The 13436-nt window shown below is 31.0% G+C and overlaps 1 protein-coding gene across 1 annotated transcript; it reads right to left on the reverse strand.

Moving 5' to 3' along the window:
* Positions 1-5573: 5573 nt before the first annotated feature.
* Positions 5574-7810, reverse strand: LOC127241817 (uncharacterized). Its single transcript, XM_051261040.1, has 4 exons — positions 7710-7810; positions 7567-7603; positions 7139-7392; positions 5574-6304 (listed from the first exon to the last, which is right to left on the reverse strand). The coding sequence occupies exons 1-4, from the start codon at positions 7752-7754 to the stop codon at positions 5714-5716; spliced, it is 927 nt and encodes a 308-aa protein (XP_051116997.1). The 5' UTR covers positions 7755-7810; the 3' UTR covers positions 5574-5713.
* Between the last annotated feature and the right edge of the window lie 5626 nt (positions 7811-13436).

Below are 13436 nucleotides of genomic sequence, written 5' to 3' on the forward strand. Positions count from 1 at the left end.
TCTCAGGCACTAATTAATCAAGTTTAAGGATATTTTCTATATCTTTGAATTTTACTTTATTTTTGTTGAAAAATTACATCAACAATATTATTATTTACTTTTAAAAAATATTACATTTAAATTAGTATTTAAATAAGAAAATTTTAAACTAAAACCGAAATACACACAAATATTATATCATTAACTACTAATTTAATATTTTTAAAAAATATTACTCCTCCGTCCATAAGAAGGATACCATTTTTTATTTTTTTTCGTTCCAAAATAATAGTATCATTTTTTAACTTAATAATTGTACTACATACCTAACATAATTAATACCCTTACAACTTTCAATATATTACACAAATATCATTACTTTTATATCACACAATCTTATTTTATGAGACTGAGGTAGTATCAATCTTTCTAAAATTAAATTTTGAGAAAATTATAAAAAATACGTTTCATATGTATTCAATTATCACTTTAATTCTTTTATCTAGCGTGTGATGTTCACACAATGACCGTTCTGCGCGCGGCCAAATAGTAAAAATAACGACTTTTGTAAATATGTATGATATATTTTTTCAGCTAAATAAATAAATATATAAAATGATAATTAAATATACATCGAAGATATTTCTTTACAATTTTCCCATTGAATTTTTTAATAAAGAAAAAAACAATTTTTTAAGATATTGTTTAAAATAAGTTGTTAATAATATAAGAAAATATGGTATGAAGATCAAAAAATTATATAACAAATTACAAGTATATATTGAAAAGTAGATAAAAGTTTAAGTTCATTTTGTTCTTTTAACAAAATTGTTAAACATATTTTTCGAAATAATTAATATATTACACTCTTTATTTAAATATTATTTATACAAATTTTCATATCTTACATAAAAATATCAAATAAAAAACAAACACACATGTTATATAAGTTGCAGAAGAATTCCTATGACTGATGCAAAAAATAGTCTTAGAAGCATAAACTGGCGAGTATTTTCAAATTTTTTTTAATAGAAAAACTCTTAATTAGTTTTTAATAAAATAGGAATTTTTTAAAGAAAATATTCATATTTAATCCACATATTTGATTATGGTGACATGTTAAGATTTGATAGAATCAGTATGATGATGATTTGACTCAATCAACATATATTTATAAAGAAAATAGCACATATTTTAATAGCATATTATATAATGACACGTAGTACGTGATTAAGAAAATAGTATATATTAATATAATACTCCCTCTATCTGGCTCTAATATTTATATTTACCCTTTGCATGCAGATTAAGAAATATTAATATTTTAATAGTAGCCTTTAGATATAATAGTGTAAAAATCAAATTATCTTTAATTTTAGATGTAAGTGTATAATAAAGTGATAATAGAATGACAAATAAGTGTAAAAAAATATTAATAATTAGTTATAGGGTCCACAGTTATTACAAAAAAGAAATATAAACCTTTGAATTAGGCGAACCAAAATAAAAATATATAAATGTTAGAAGTGCATGGAGGAAATATACAACACATATTTTGATAGTATATTATAAAATTACATGTAGCACATTATATAATTATACTTAGCACAATATATAACGTACGCAACAAATGTTAATACAATATATAATATAGTACATTATATAATTTCATATAGTACAATATATATTGATTTCAGTATAATATATAACCCGCACAACACTTGTTTCTATATAACATATAATATGTTTTTTTGTTTTATGATGAAATCTTACTTGTTTCAAGTTAGTGTGCTAACTTGGTCATACGTTATCTATCTTATAATGAAATGCTTAATACAGATCTGACCCGCCAGCCCCGTAATAATCTTTGATGACTCTAAATTGTTTTTAAATTTCAATACAATACTCCATCTATTTGAATTCGGAACGGAGATTAAAAAAATATATTTTATTAAAAAATTGATAAAAAATAAAAGGAGTATTGAATGTATTTTTAAAAATTTAATTAGTAATTAATAATGGTGAAGAAAGAATGTAATAAATATAATGTCAATTGTAGTAAATAAATATTAAATAAAAAATAATAGTTAGACCATCCACATCAATGAACTTGAACAAGGGTTTCTCGCGTCTCTCTCTTTATTTCACGTCATATTTTTTCTCTTCTATTCGGGAAAACTCATCTTATTTTATACACGCATCAAAGAAATCCATTTACAAAAATTTTAAATTTTCTTTCCTCCACGTTATTAAAGTATTTTATTTTATAATATTTTAAATAATAAAAATTTTATTTTATATTTGATAAAATATTAATATATAAAATATATTTAACATAATAATTTTTAAAAAATAAAAATAATTTCAAATAAAACCGTACAAGTAATTAAAATATTATTGAATAAAATATATCAATATTGTAGTACTCCCTCATTCCCACATAATTTGGTACTATTTTTTATTTTCATTCGTCTCACAAATTTTTTTTCTTTTCTTTTTTAGAAAATTAATTATACACTTTAATAATATTTTAAAATTTAAATTTGATTTTTTTTAAATTTTAATAAACTATTTAGTTATCTTAATCTTAATTTATAATTATTTTTAGTATATAATAATTATTTTTACTAATATATTTCTTAATTACTTATTGATTATATTTACCTAAATTCTCGTATTTACAATAATAGACCCATATTATCTAGGACGAAGGGAGTATTATTTTGTAAAAAATAAAACTTATAACATATAAACATATATTTCAAATAAAATACAAAATAGATAACAAAATTAACTACGGTCTCATCTACCGCGTGTCTCATTAAAAGTGAGGCACATAAAAGAAAGAGAAATAAGCAGGGCTCGCATATATATATATATATATATTAATAAAAATGACGTAAAGAGAGAAACCCCCAATGCAAATAGTCTTAAAGGTTAAAATTTTGACTGTCGTAATAAGCACTTTCATCTTGTATCCTATCTTCTTCTTTTTTTTTTCTTTTTTTTTCTATTGATATTTTGGGGGTGCTAAAATTAAATCCAATCCGAAAAATTAAACTCGTTCTACATGAAAATTTTCAAGTTATAATTTGGGTGTTTCGGATTTGTAAAAAATCGGATCAATCAGAACCAAAAACGAAAAAATCAAGTCGAATTTCGAATTGACTTGATAATCAGAAATATGAAAATTAGGTCGGATTTTGAACACGAGGTTGACTTGAAATTAAATTTTTATATTTATTTTAATTACTCTATCCGTCTCACTTAATTTGTCCACTTTTTTTGTTTCCGTCCCTCCCAAATAATTTGTCATTTTTTTTAAATATAATTATACACTTTAACTATATTTTAAAGTTCATAATATTTTTTATTTTAATTAAACTATTTAGTCATTTTAATTTTATTCTATGATTATTTTTATTATATCATAATTATTTTTACTAATACACTTCTTAATTGTTTACTAATTACACAGTATTTAAAACTTTGTGTCCCAGCTAAAGTAGACAAATTAGTTGAGACGGAGGCAATATAATATTTAAATTATATTAAAAATAAAATAATATAAAAAATTATATTATAAAAAATAAAAAATAAAAATTATTAATTTAAGAAATCAAAATTTTAAATAAACAAAATAACATAAAATTCCACGGTGGTTTGCTCAAAGATCCGAAATTTCATAAAATCTACATGGAGTTTCTAAAATGTTGCACATTTGCCTCATCCTTTTAAATTGCACTAAGTGTTAAAGTTTTATACACACTACTAACCGTTATGCCCAATTTAAATTACATTTCTTATTCCTTGTACATCGTGCTCTTTCCTGCATTCCCTTCTTCTTCCCCACTCATTTTTCTTCTCTCTTCCCTCCATTCGGCATCTACTTCACATATCATAAACCTCCAATTCAAAACAAATACCGTAAATAATAACAAAAGCAGAAGTATAAGCAACTATACAAGATTCTTTATCATTCATACTTAGAATGATTTTATCCAAGATTCTCAGTTGCATCTCACACATATAGACACACATATATGTATAAACCGTGTATGAAGATCCTCAACTCAAACATACACAAAAATAGAATATAGGAAGGAAGAATCAATCAATGCTCAAACTCGATTGAGGATTAAGAAAGAATCGAATTGAAACAATAAATTTTAATCAATATTAAATAAAATAAATTTCTTCAAAATAAAAGTAATGAAAATCATCCAAGAATATCTCACCCCATATTTCCAATTCCGTTTAGGCGCGGCCTTACCAGCCCCATTTCGAGAAAATCGTACCCGACCCGACCCGTAATCCGACCTATAACAATGCGGAACCATAGCAGATCCGGATTGACAGCCCAAGCGGCGTGGGCGAAAAATATATATATATATTGATGTCAGTCGGACTCGGCGCGGACGGTAGAGAGAAGAGTCCGAGGCGACGGCTCGAATAGGGAGGAGCGAAACAGCCTAACTTATCATCAGAAGAGGAAGAAAACCTAGTGAGTCTGAAAAACCCCCAAATTTACTAGTAATTAGGTACATTATTGGAGAAGGAAGAGCAATTTTGTAACTTCCCTTCTTTTATTATATAAATTTTCAATAATACACGCAGTGATTGCATATGCAATACAATTTCCGTTAAATGTTAATGGCAGAGATATGTTTTGCAACATTTTAGAAACTATAAGTAGATTTTATAAAATTTTCAGATCATATGGAGTTTTCAGCAAATTCGGCAAACCAGACAGAGATTTTATGCTATTTTTCCTTTTAAATAAATAATACTCCATCCGTCCCAAGTCAAGGGGCATTTGAGGTTTTGTAGTAAATTAGGAAATACTTCTTTCGTCCGCCTCTAAGAGTCACATTTACATTTTTCTTCATTGTACTTAACATTAAAAATATCCTTATATTTTGTATAATTTTTTTGTATAAATATCATTCTATTAGTATTATAAGATACTAATGAAAATATTTTTGCAATTTTTTTAAAATTTGTATTAGGTTTTGATATAATAATTAGGAGTATTCAAAGATTAATACGCAAAGAGCCAAACGAGAATGATAATAGTATTTTATTAGTTAGTGGAAGCATGTAAGAGTTTTTGACATCTTTTGTTCTTTGACTTTATGTATAAAGTAGTTGTATATATAATGATATGTTTGTAATTTCAGTAAAAAATCAAGGATATTTTAATATTAATGTATGATTATTTTGTCTAAAATATAAAATGAATACTTTGAAGTGAAACAAACGAAAACGGTAAAAATAATACTTTGAATTGGGACGGATGGAGTACATATTTTATTGAATTTGTTAGATAAATTTAAGAAGTTTTTGGTTTTTGAATTTATTTCGTGTCAAGTTCATTCATATTCGTTCGGATTATCGAGTGATCTAACACTAAATCAGTTGACTTAAACCTAAAAAATATTGTTGTGTTCAAGTATGAGATTTTGGATTGAAATTTAGGTTCAGGTAGTATTCGGATTGATAGTTTTTTGTGGTTCAAGTAGTCTTCGGGTTGATAGGTTTTTGTTACATCCACAGCTCAATCTGACACGAATACGATCCGAAAACACGAACTACACCCGTATGTTATAGCCAATTATGCCCCCATTTATTTGGAGTAGTTTCTTGCTCACACATTTGTTCTAACAAGTGACAATATAATGCAAAACATTCTAACAGTTGCACTACATACCGGGTAATTCATTCCCGCCGCTACCTATCCATTTTTCGCGCAACGACGAACCCACTGCTCCAATCGAACCTGCTTCATAGGAGGGCCAAGATTTGGTTTATTCTTCTGAGGGCATTGCCATTCTCCAGTATCTCCCAATGCATCATCACAGCTGTAAGACAAAGCCTCGATGCTTTTGTTAGCCACCCTGACAAGATTTGAGAAAAGTTGTAGCCCTCTTTTTTGTATCACATTATTCTCCACAGAATTTGATCTTCGAGTCTTTTTCCGCGTAGATACAAAACCATCACTTCCATTTGCAACAGGTTCTGATTTCGAGCAATCTCTAATTCCAGATGATGCAACATTATTAAGATTTTCCTTTCCCATACCTTCCTCGACAGATTTGTTACTTGCGGAGGACTTATGGGATTGGCTATCTGCATCCTGGTTGTATTTAGTGTATTCTTCATGAAATGTGTTGTCATTTGTTCTGTCTATCAGACAACAGCCCATCCTTTTGGCCTCGTCTGCGTTGCCTGGTTCCTGTGGTGACTTTTTTTGTTCGCCGGAGCTTTTCAAATTGAATGAATTTAGGACACGTGGCTTTGTCATAGGCCTAATGTTGTGATCATCCTGCAGATCACAAGTGTTTAGCTTTAAGTGCAGAGATGAAAACAACCAAAACAAATAAGGATTTATTCAGATGGAAATACAAAGTCATCTTAATTGTAAACAATCAGTTGGCCATGTATCTGTCGAAGTTGTGTCTTGGAAGAGGAGTGAGTTCAGGTTGCAGATTCAAAATCCCTCAAGTTAATTTGTTAAATAAAGATCGGAGAACTTGATGTAAGTATGTAACCTTAGGCTCAGAATCTCCAACACTCAAGAAGTGAACTCTAAACAAGAACCTTTCAATGGTAATTTTCAACCATCAATTAAACATATATTACAATGGCATCTCCGTCGAATTTCAATGTAAACACAATATGCTATAAGCAAACTATATTTGATATAATGACATCAATTTTCTTAATGTACCTTTTATCTCTTCATTGTGTTTCCTACACATTATATAGCCCTCAAGATCACACACAATATTGAAACAATCCTAGTTTCGAAAAGAAACATTATTTGTAATGTTTGACCACAAATTTCACCCACAAACTTCATTTTCTTCTAATTGGTGAATGAAGCAGTCCCAAATGGAGTTCATCTACTCTTAACCAAAAATTAAAAGAAAAGAACAAAATCTATAGGAGACCTAGGTATATCATCTGTTGACAGCAAGCATTGCAACATCCATTTTCGGCTTAAGGCCATGTTTAAGGAATACGCTACCCTCTGCATACATGTTAATAGCTAAGGTAAATTGGCAAATTGCAAAGGATAATTCTCTTAGGGAGCAAAACATCTTTTAGTTTAGAATTATGGTGGTACTGAATCCTGATGACGGATAAATTTAGTTACCATGGCGTCTGACTTGCTGGATTCACATACATCAGGCTCATTGCGATGGACAATCTCCTCTGATAATTGTTTTCCTGCAATGAGAAAATCAGCCTCGGATTTGCCTTCATTAAGAATTTCTCCAGATTTTTCTTTGTTATCATCTTCAATAGAGGCTGATTTAGATCCATCAAGATCTAGGAAACCATCAACTGAATTCAATTCGGGGGACTCGTACAAGTAGCTCGAGAACCAATTCCTGATATCAGGAGGCTCTGCGGACAAGGAATCGTATCACCAATGTTACAAACCAAAATCTTAATTACTATACAAAATAAGGAGAGTGAGTCTGCAGAATTATTTATGGAGTTTAAACAAAATATGACGAGCAGCACGAATTCGGGCTATAGTAGAAGAAACTTAAATACATGAATTACAATCGTGCAAACCTGAAGGAAACGACTCCGAATTTAGAGCCCTCAATACCTTCCGCACAATAACAAAAGGAAAAAATGGTGGAAGAGTTAATAGATAGTGTCCACAAGAAAATGTAGCAGTTAATAGAACTAGGTCGGTCATTCATTTATTTCACCTGAGAGTCCTCGGCGTGAAGCCGTGGATGAGAAGATCTCGACATTCCTCTGGCACACACTCGACCTGTTAGAGTCGTTTGCACTATTCAGAGGAGACGCCATTGATGACTGTAGCTTAGAAGAAACTTGAATGGCGGCTAGCTTTCCGCGCCTTTCAAATTTCCCGCGCTCCATCCTTACCAAAGTGAAAAAACACATAAGCGCCTTTATTTTAATGTTTATTTTGTAAAACTGAAAATTTACGGCTGGTTATATAGAGTTTGAGTTTGTTTGACCAATTTAATTTTTTTGATATATTTATCTTTTTTAAAAAAATAATTTATTTAATAAAAATAAAATATTATTTTTATGCAATTTTTTATATTTTACGTTAATTTATTTTTAAATTTAAACACTAAACAAATAAATTGATAATTTATTCTTTTAAAAAAATGTTATTCCATCTCTTCAATTAATCACTAGGCCATTAGCGACAAAATAATTCTATTAGAATTTCTTATCCATATTATCCTTTTATAATCTTGATTTTAATTAGAAAAAATTCATATAAATTTATATTTCTATTAAAAAAAATAATTTTTTTTAAAAAAATTAAATTTAAATAATTAACAAACAAAATATCTAGAAAAATTCGTGACCAATTTAAAACTATTTTTTAATGCATAAATTCTTATGTAGCCCTATTATGGATAGCTTTACGATTGCGGGGCATTGAATCCTCAGCCTCTTAGAGCAAATACACTGAACATAGTGCAAAAAGGTTTTCAAATCGACGTATTCAAATAATCAAAATTGACTTCAAACTATTGAATAAAAATTATACACAATAGTTTTCAATAAAACTAGATGTATCTCCTTCGTCTTCTTTAATTTATCCCACATTTATCTTCTCCAATTTTACACAAGCTCAGTCATCCTCGCTGCCTTTCTTCCTAGCGTGTTGTCTCTCATCTATCTCACCTAATTCTTTCTCTCTCCACTGTCCAACATCCTTGCCGATGATTTCACCCAGCCTCGCTGTCGCAACCATCATCTTTCAATGCCGTGTTACTGGCTCCAGCGAGTTCCGCTCCAAACCCACTCTCTTTCAACCTTTGGTGTCGCTTACCATCACTCAGTCGACGGCAGATTCACTAGAACTCAACCACTGCCCTGCCCGATGAGAACCTCTCCGGCATTGATCCCTCAACCGTTGTGTCCATCGTTGTTCTCTTTCTTGTGGTCTCTTCTTCAATCGATTGAAAGGTAAACTTGTTCATAATCTATTGATTTGAGATTAGTTCTAATTCGTAGGATAAAATCTAATTTGTCTCCCGTTTTAGAGAATCTATATTAGATTTGATTTGCATTGATATTGCGTGAAAATCATGTTCAATGGTCACTGTAAAAGAGAGAACAAAAGAAAGAATGAGAAACTCGGCTTGGATGACGCCTTTATTGCACCAAGCATTCTCCATAGTGTTAGGAAAATATATATTTCCCTATTTAAATATGGATAAATAATAATATACAATTATATTAGCTATTCTAATTTATTTGATTGACTTAAATTATGTAATCTAATTATAGAAATAATCAATCATTTATTTGATTGACTTAGATCAAAAAAATCAATTATTTATTTGATTGACTTAAATCACATGATCTAATTATGGAACAAGTCAATTACTCCCTTATTAATAAGAGATAAATTGAGCAAATACCAAATAGCGTATCAATTAGGTGATTATGGGTGACCAATTGATCACTATACAAAGGACACTCAGTTATGGTCCCCAATACACTAAATCAATAATTGTTATTTATTCTCCCCATTAGGACAGATTACGAAGGACCCATTAAGTGATTTAATTGAGGAATACCGTAATACCAATTGTTCAAGTTCTCAGTTCCACATCAAGAAACTCGATGGATCCAGGTATGTTATAATGTGTTTTTTTTTTTTTTTTTTGTTTCTTTCATATAAATTGTTATAGAACATATAGATTGGAGATATGCCGAGTGCATTATCAATTAAACTTTTTATTCAAGTAGTACAGAGTCACATATAAGCGATTATATGAATTTATAGTTTATATATATATATATCTTTGAAAATTAATTTTTTTCGCACATTATCATTGGATGATTTAATCCTTGTGCACATAAAAGAAGATGAATTTTATTGAGGAATATCTATCTACAATTGATGGATTTATTCATTTATATATATATATGTGTATATATATATTTTTAAGATAAAGGGATTTTAGTATCTATATTAATGATTTACTTAAGTTTATTATTATCTCGTGATATACATATTATATATAATATAAGTTATGGATATATTTAAATATATGATTTGGGATTTAAGGCATTGATCTCATTGGTTTAATATTATTTTAAATTCGGGGAGACACTTAATGTCATAATATTTTTTTTGGGTAAACTGTCTTTTTAGTCCCGTAACTGGACCCCCTTATCATTTTAGTCCCGTAAGTGGAGCCTGTCGCAAACTAGTCCCATAAGTGAAAATTTTTCGCTGTTTTAGTCCTCCGGCGCCGGAGACGCTCGCGTGGCTCGCCGGAGGTAACGTGTCCGCCAGGTCAGCGACATCTGGCGCTGACCTGACGGACACATGGATTTTTTTATTTATTTATTATTTTTTTAAATTTTTTTCTAAAACTTATTTTTAATTTATTTTTAATTTTATTTATATATTTTTAATTTAAAAAAATAAAAAAATTTAAAAAAAATAAATCCACGTGTCCGCCAGGTGTCGCTAACCTGGCGGGACACCTGGCGGACACGTCACCTCCGGCGAGCCACGCGGGCATCTCCGGCGCCGGAGGACTAAAACAGCGAAAAATTTTCACTTATGGGACTAGTTTGCGACATGCTCCACTTACGGGACTAAAATGATAAAGGGTCCAGTTACAGGACTAAAAAAACAGTTTACCCTATTTTTTTTTATTTAATTGGTCTAGTAATTTATCAATTTTGTCAATTGAACAATCAAGTTGCCTCCGCAACCTCTGTGTGTGAAAATCGATTTTATTGATATTACAAAGATGTAGTATGAAATTATTTATGTGTTCTGTGATCAACCCTCTGGTAGACGCAGTTTGGCCGAATAATAACACACATGTGATGATAAGTATGTGATAGTTATTTATATTATTCATGTGAACATTTCCCGGTCCTTCGATAGACTTATGTTTGACAAAATTTATTACCAATACTTGATTTTTGCACCAAAATTACCTTTGTAGTTAATTTTCTATCCTCTGTTGAGATTAATGTTGCATCTGGTGTCTTGGAATGAGTCCCCAATTTATATTACCCATATTTTGTTCATGCATGATTTATTTATGACATGAATGTTTAGTGAGTAATTGTATTGTTGTCTTTATTGTGGTCATTTCTACTTCCCCAATATTTCTACTCAAGTCAACAACATCCCAGTACTTAATGGGACAAACTTTAAGATTTGAAAGGAAATCGTAGAAATTGTTTTCGGTTGTATAGATTTGGATCTTGTCCTTCGATTCGACTGACCCATTACTATTGAGGCAGAGCCTAATGATGCTAAAATTGAGATATGGGACCGGTCGAACTGAATGTGCATGATGATCATGAAGCCCTCAACTCCGGAGGCATTTCGGGGCTCTGTTGCTGAGAGTGAAACGGCTAAATCGTTCCTTGAAGTCGATGAGCAATACTTTGCCAAAAATGAAAAGACGGAGGCGAGTAGTCTTTTGGCTACACTCGTCTCTATGCGGTATAAAAGCAAATAGAACATAAGAGAGTACATTATGTAAATATCTAACATTGCATCAAAACTGAAGGCACTAAAGTTAGAGTGGTTGGAAGACTTGCTCGTGCACTTGGTTTTGATCTCACTTCCTGCACACTTTGGACAATTTAAGGTGAGTTATAATACTCAGAAGGACAAATGGTCCCTTAATGAACTTATATCACACTGTGTGCAAAAGGAAAAAAGAGTATAGAGAGACAAATATGAAAGTGCTCATCTAGCCTTTTATGCTCAAGGCAAGAAGAAGAAGGGAACTAAGAATATTGTGGTTGATGCTTCGAAGAAGCAGAAGAAGGAACAAGTAGAATCAAATTGTTTCTTTTGCAAAAAGCTGGGGCACATGAAGAAATATTGCTCTAAGTACGTAACGTGGCATATTAAGAAGGGTATACAGTTAACTTTGGTTTCTTCTGAGGTTAATTTATCATTTATACCTAAGGATACTTGGTGGATAGATTCAGGAGCCACTACTCACGTAAGTGTCTTTGCAAGGTTGTCTGTGGAGCCGATTACCAAGTGATGATGAAAGATTCATCTTTGTGGGTGCTGGAAATAAAGTTGCAGTGGAGGCTATTGGAACCTCTCGATTGCAGTTAAAGAGCGGTTCTTATTTACATTTATTTGAGACTGTTGTAGTGTCGTCATTTAGACGGAATTTGGTTTCAATTTCTGCTTTGGATAAACTAGGATTTTCTTGGTCTTTGGAAATAATAAAGTTAGTCTCTTTCAAAATTCTAAATTTATTGGTGATGACTCTTTAATTGGTAATTTGTATATGTTTGATCTTGTAATTTCCAATAATTTTGTACTGCAAACTTCATCAAGAGGTACAAAGAGAAATTTTTTAGAGGATTCTGCCATCCTATGGCACAAGTGCTTGGGTCATATTTCAAAGCAGAGAATGCTAAGGCTTGTGTCTGACGGAATCCTTAATCCCTTAGATGATGCAGACTTTCCAGTACGCGTTGAGTGCATTAAAGGGAAGTAACCAAACATAAAGAATTTAGGGGCTGAGAGAGCTAAAGAAGTCTTAGAACTTATTCACACTGATATTGTAGTCCATTTTCTATGGCATCTTAGAATGGCCAACAATATTTTATTACGTTCATAGACGATTACTCTCGTTTTGGATACCTATATTTGATTCATGAAAAATTTGAATCATTGGATATTTTCAAATCTTTCAAAGTTGAAGTGAACTTTGAAAGAAAATTAAGGCCATTAGATCGGATCGTGGAGGTGAATACTACGACCGATTTGATGGATCAGGAGAACAACATCCTAGGATCCTTCACAATTTTCCTCAAAGTGGTATTGTTCTGCAATACACAATGCCGGGGTCCCCTAGCATGAATGGTGTTGCTAAATAGAGGAACCGGACTCTTAAGGATATGGTAAGGAGTATGATTAGTCATTATCCCTTGCCAGGGTCACTTTGGGGAGAAACTTTGAAAACCGCAGTTCATATTCTCAACCGAGTACCGAGCAAAACAGTTTCTAAAACCCCTTATGAGCTTTAGATGGGCAAGAAACCTAACTTTAGACATTTTCGAATTTGGGGTTGTCTGGCAGAAGCGTGACCTTATAGGGCGCATGAAGGAAAGTTGGACTCAAGAACAGTTAGTTGTTATTTTGTCGGTTACCCATAACAACAATCCCACATCAAGAATATTATTTGAGACGAGAAATGCTAAATTTCTTGAGGATATTGAGTTTGGGAGAGAAGAAGTTATTAGGAACGTTGCATTTGAGGAAGACTCTGTGGTTGACAATCATTTGGTTTCAATGCCTATCATTGTTCAGGATTCAACCCTAGAGTTAGAAAACAATGTTGAGATTCCGGTCGAATAGATTGTTCCAAATCAGGGCAACACTAAAATTCTTCTTCCTCTTAAAACTGAAGTACAAACTCTTCAACCTTAAGTAG

The sequence above is a fragment of the Andrographis paniculata genome, unplaced genomic scaffold (genome assembly GCF_009805555.1).
Source record: "Andrographis paniculata isolate CXL003 unplaced genomic scaffold, ASM980555v1 Contig83END, whole genome shotgun sequence".
NCBI lineage: Eukaryota > Viridiplantae > Streptophyta > Magnoliopsida > Lamiales > Acanthaceae > Andrographis > Andrographis paniculata.

Excerpts from the sequence above, each read along its gene's own strand:
- LOC127241817 (XM_051261040.1), bottom strand. The coding sequence starts at position 7,754 with ATGTCGAGATCTTCTCATCCACGGCTTCACGCCGAGGACTCTCAG. Across the intron at positions 7,604-7,709 it reads TTCACGCCGAGGACTCTCAG|GTATTGAGGGCTCTAAATTC; the intron begins GTGAAATAAATG and ends ATTGTGCGGAAG. Across the intron at positions 7,393-7,566 it reads TTCGGAGTCGTTTCCTTCAG|AGCCTCCTGATATCAGGAAT; the intron begins GTTTGCACGATT and ends CCTTGTCCGCAG.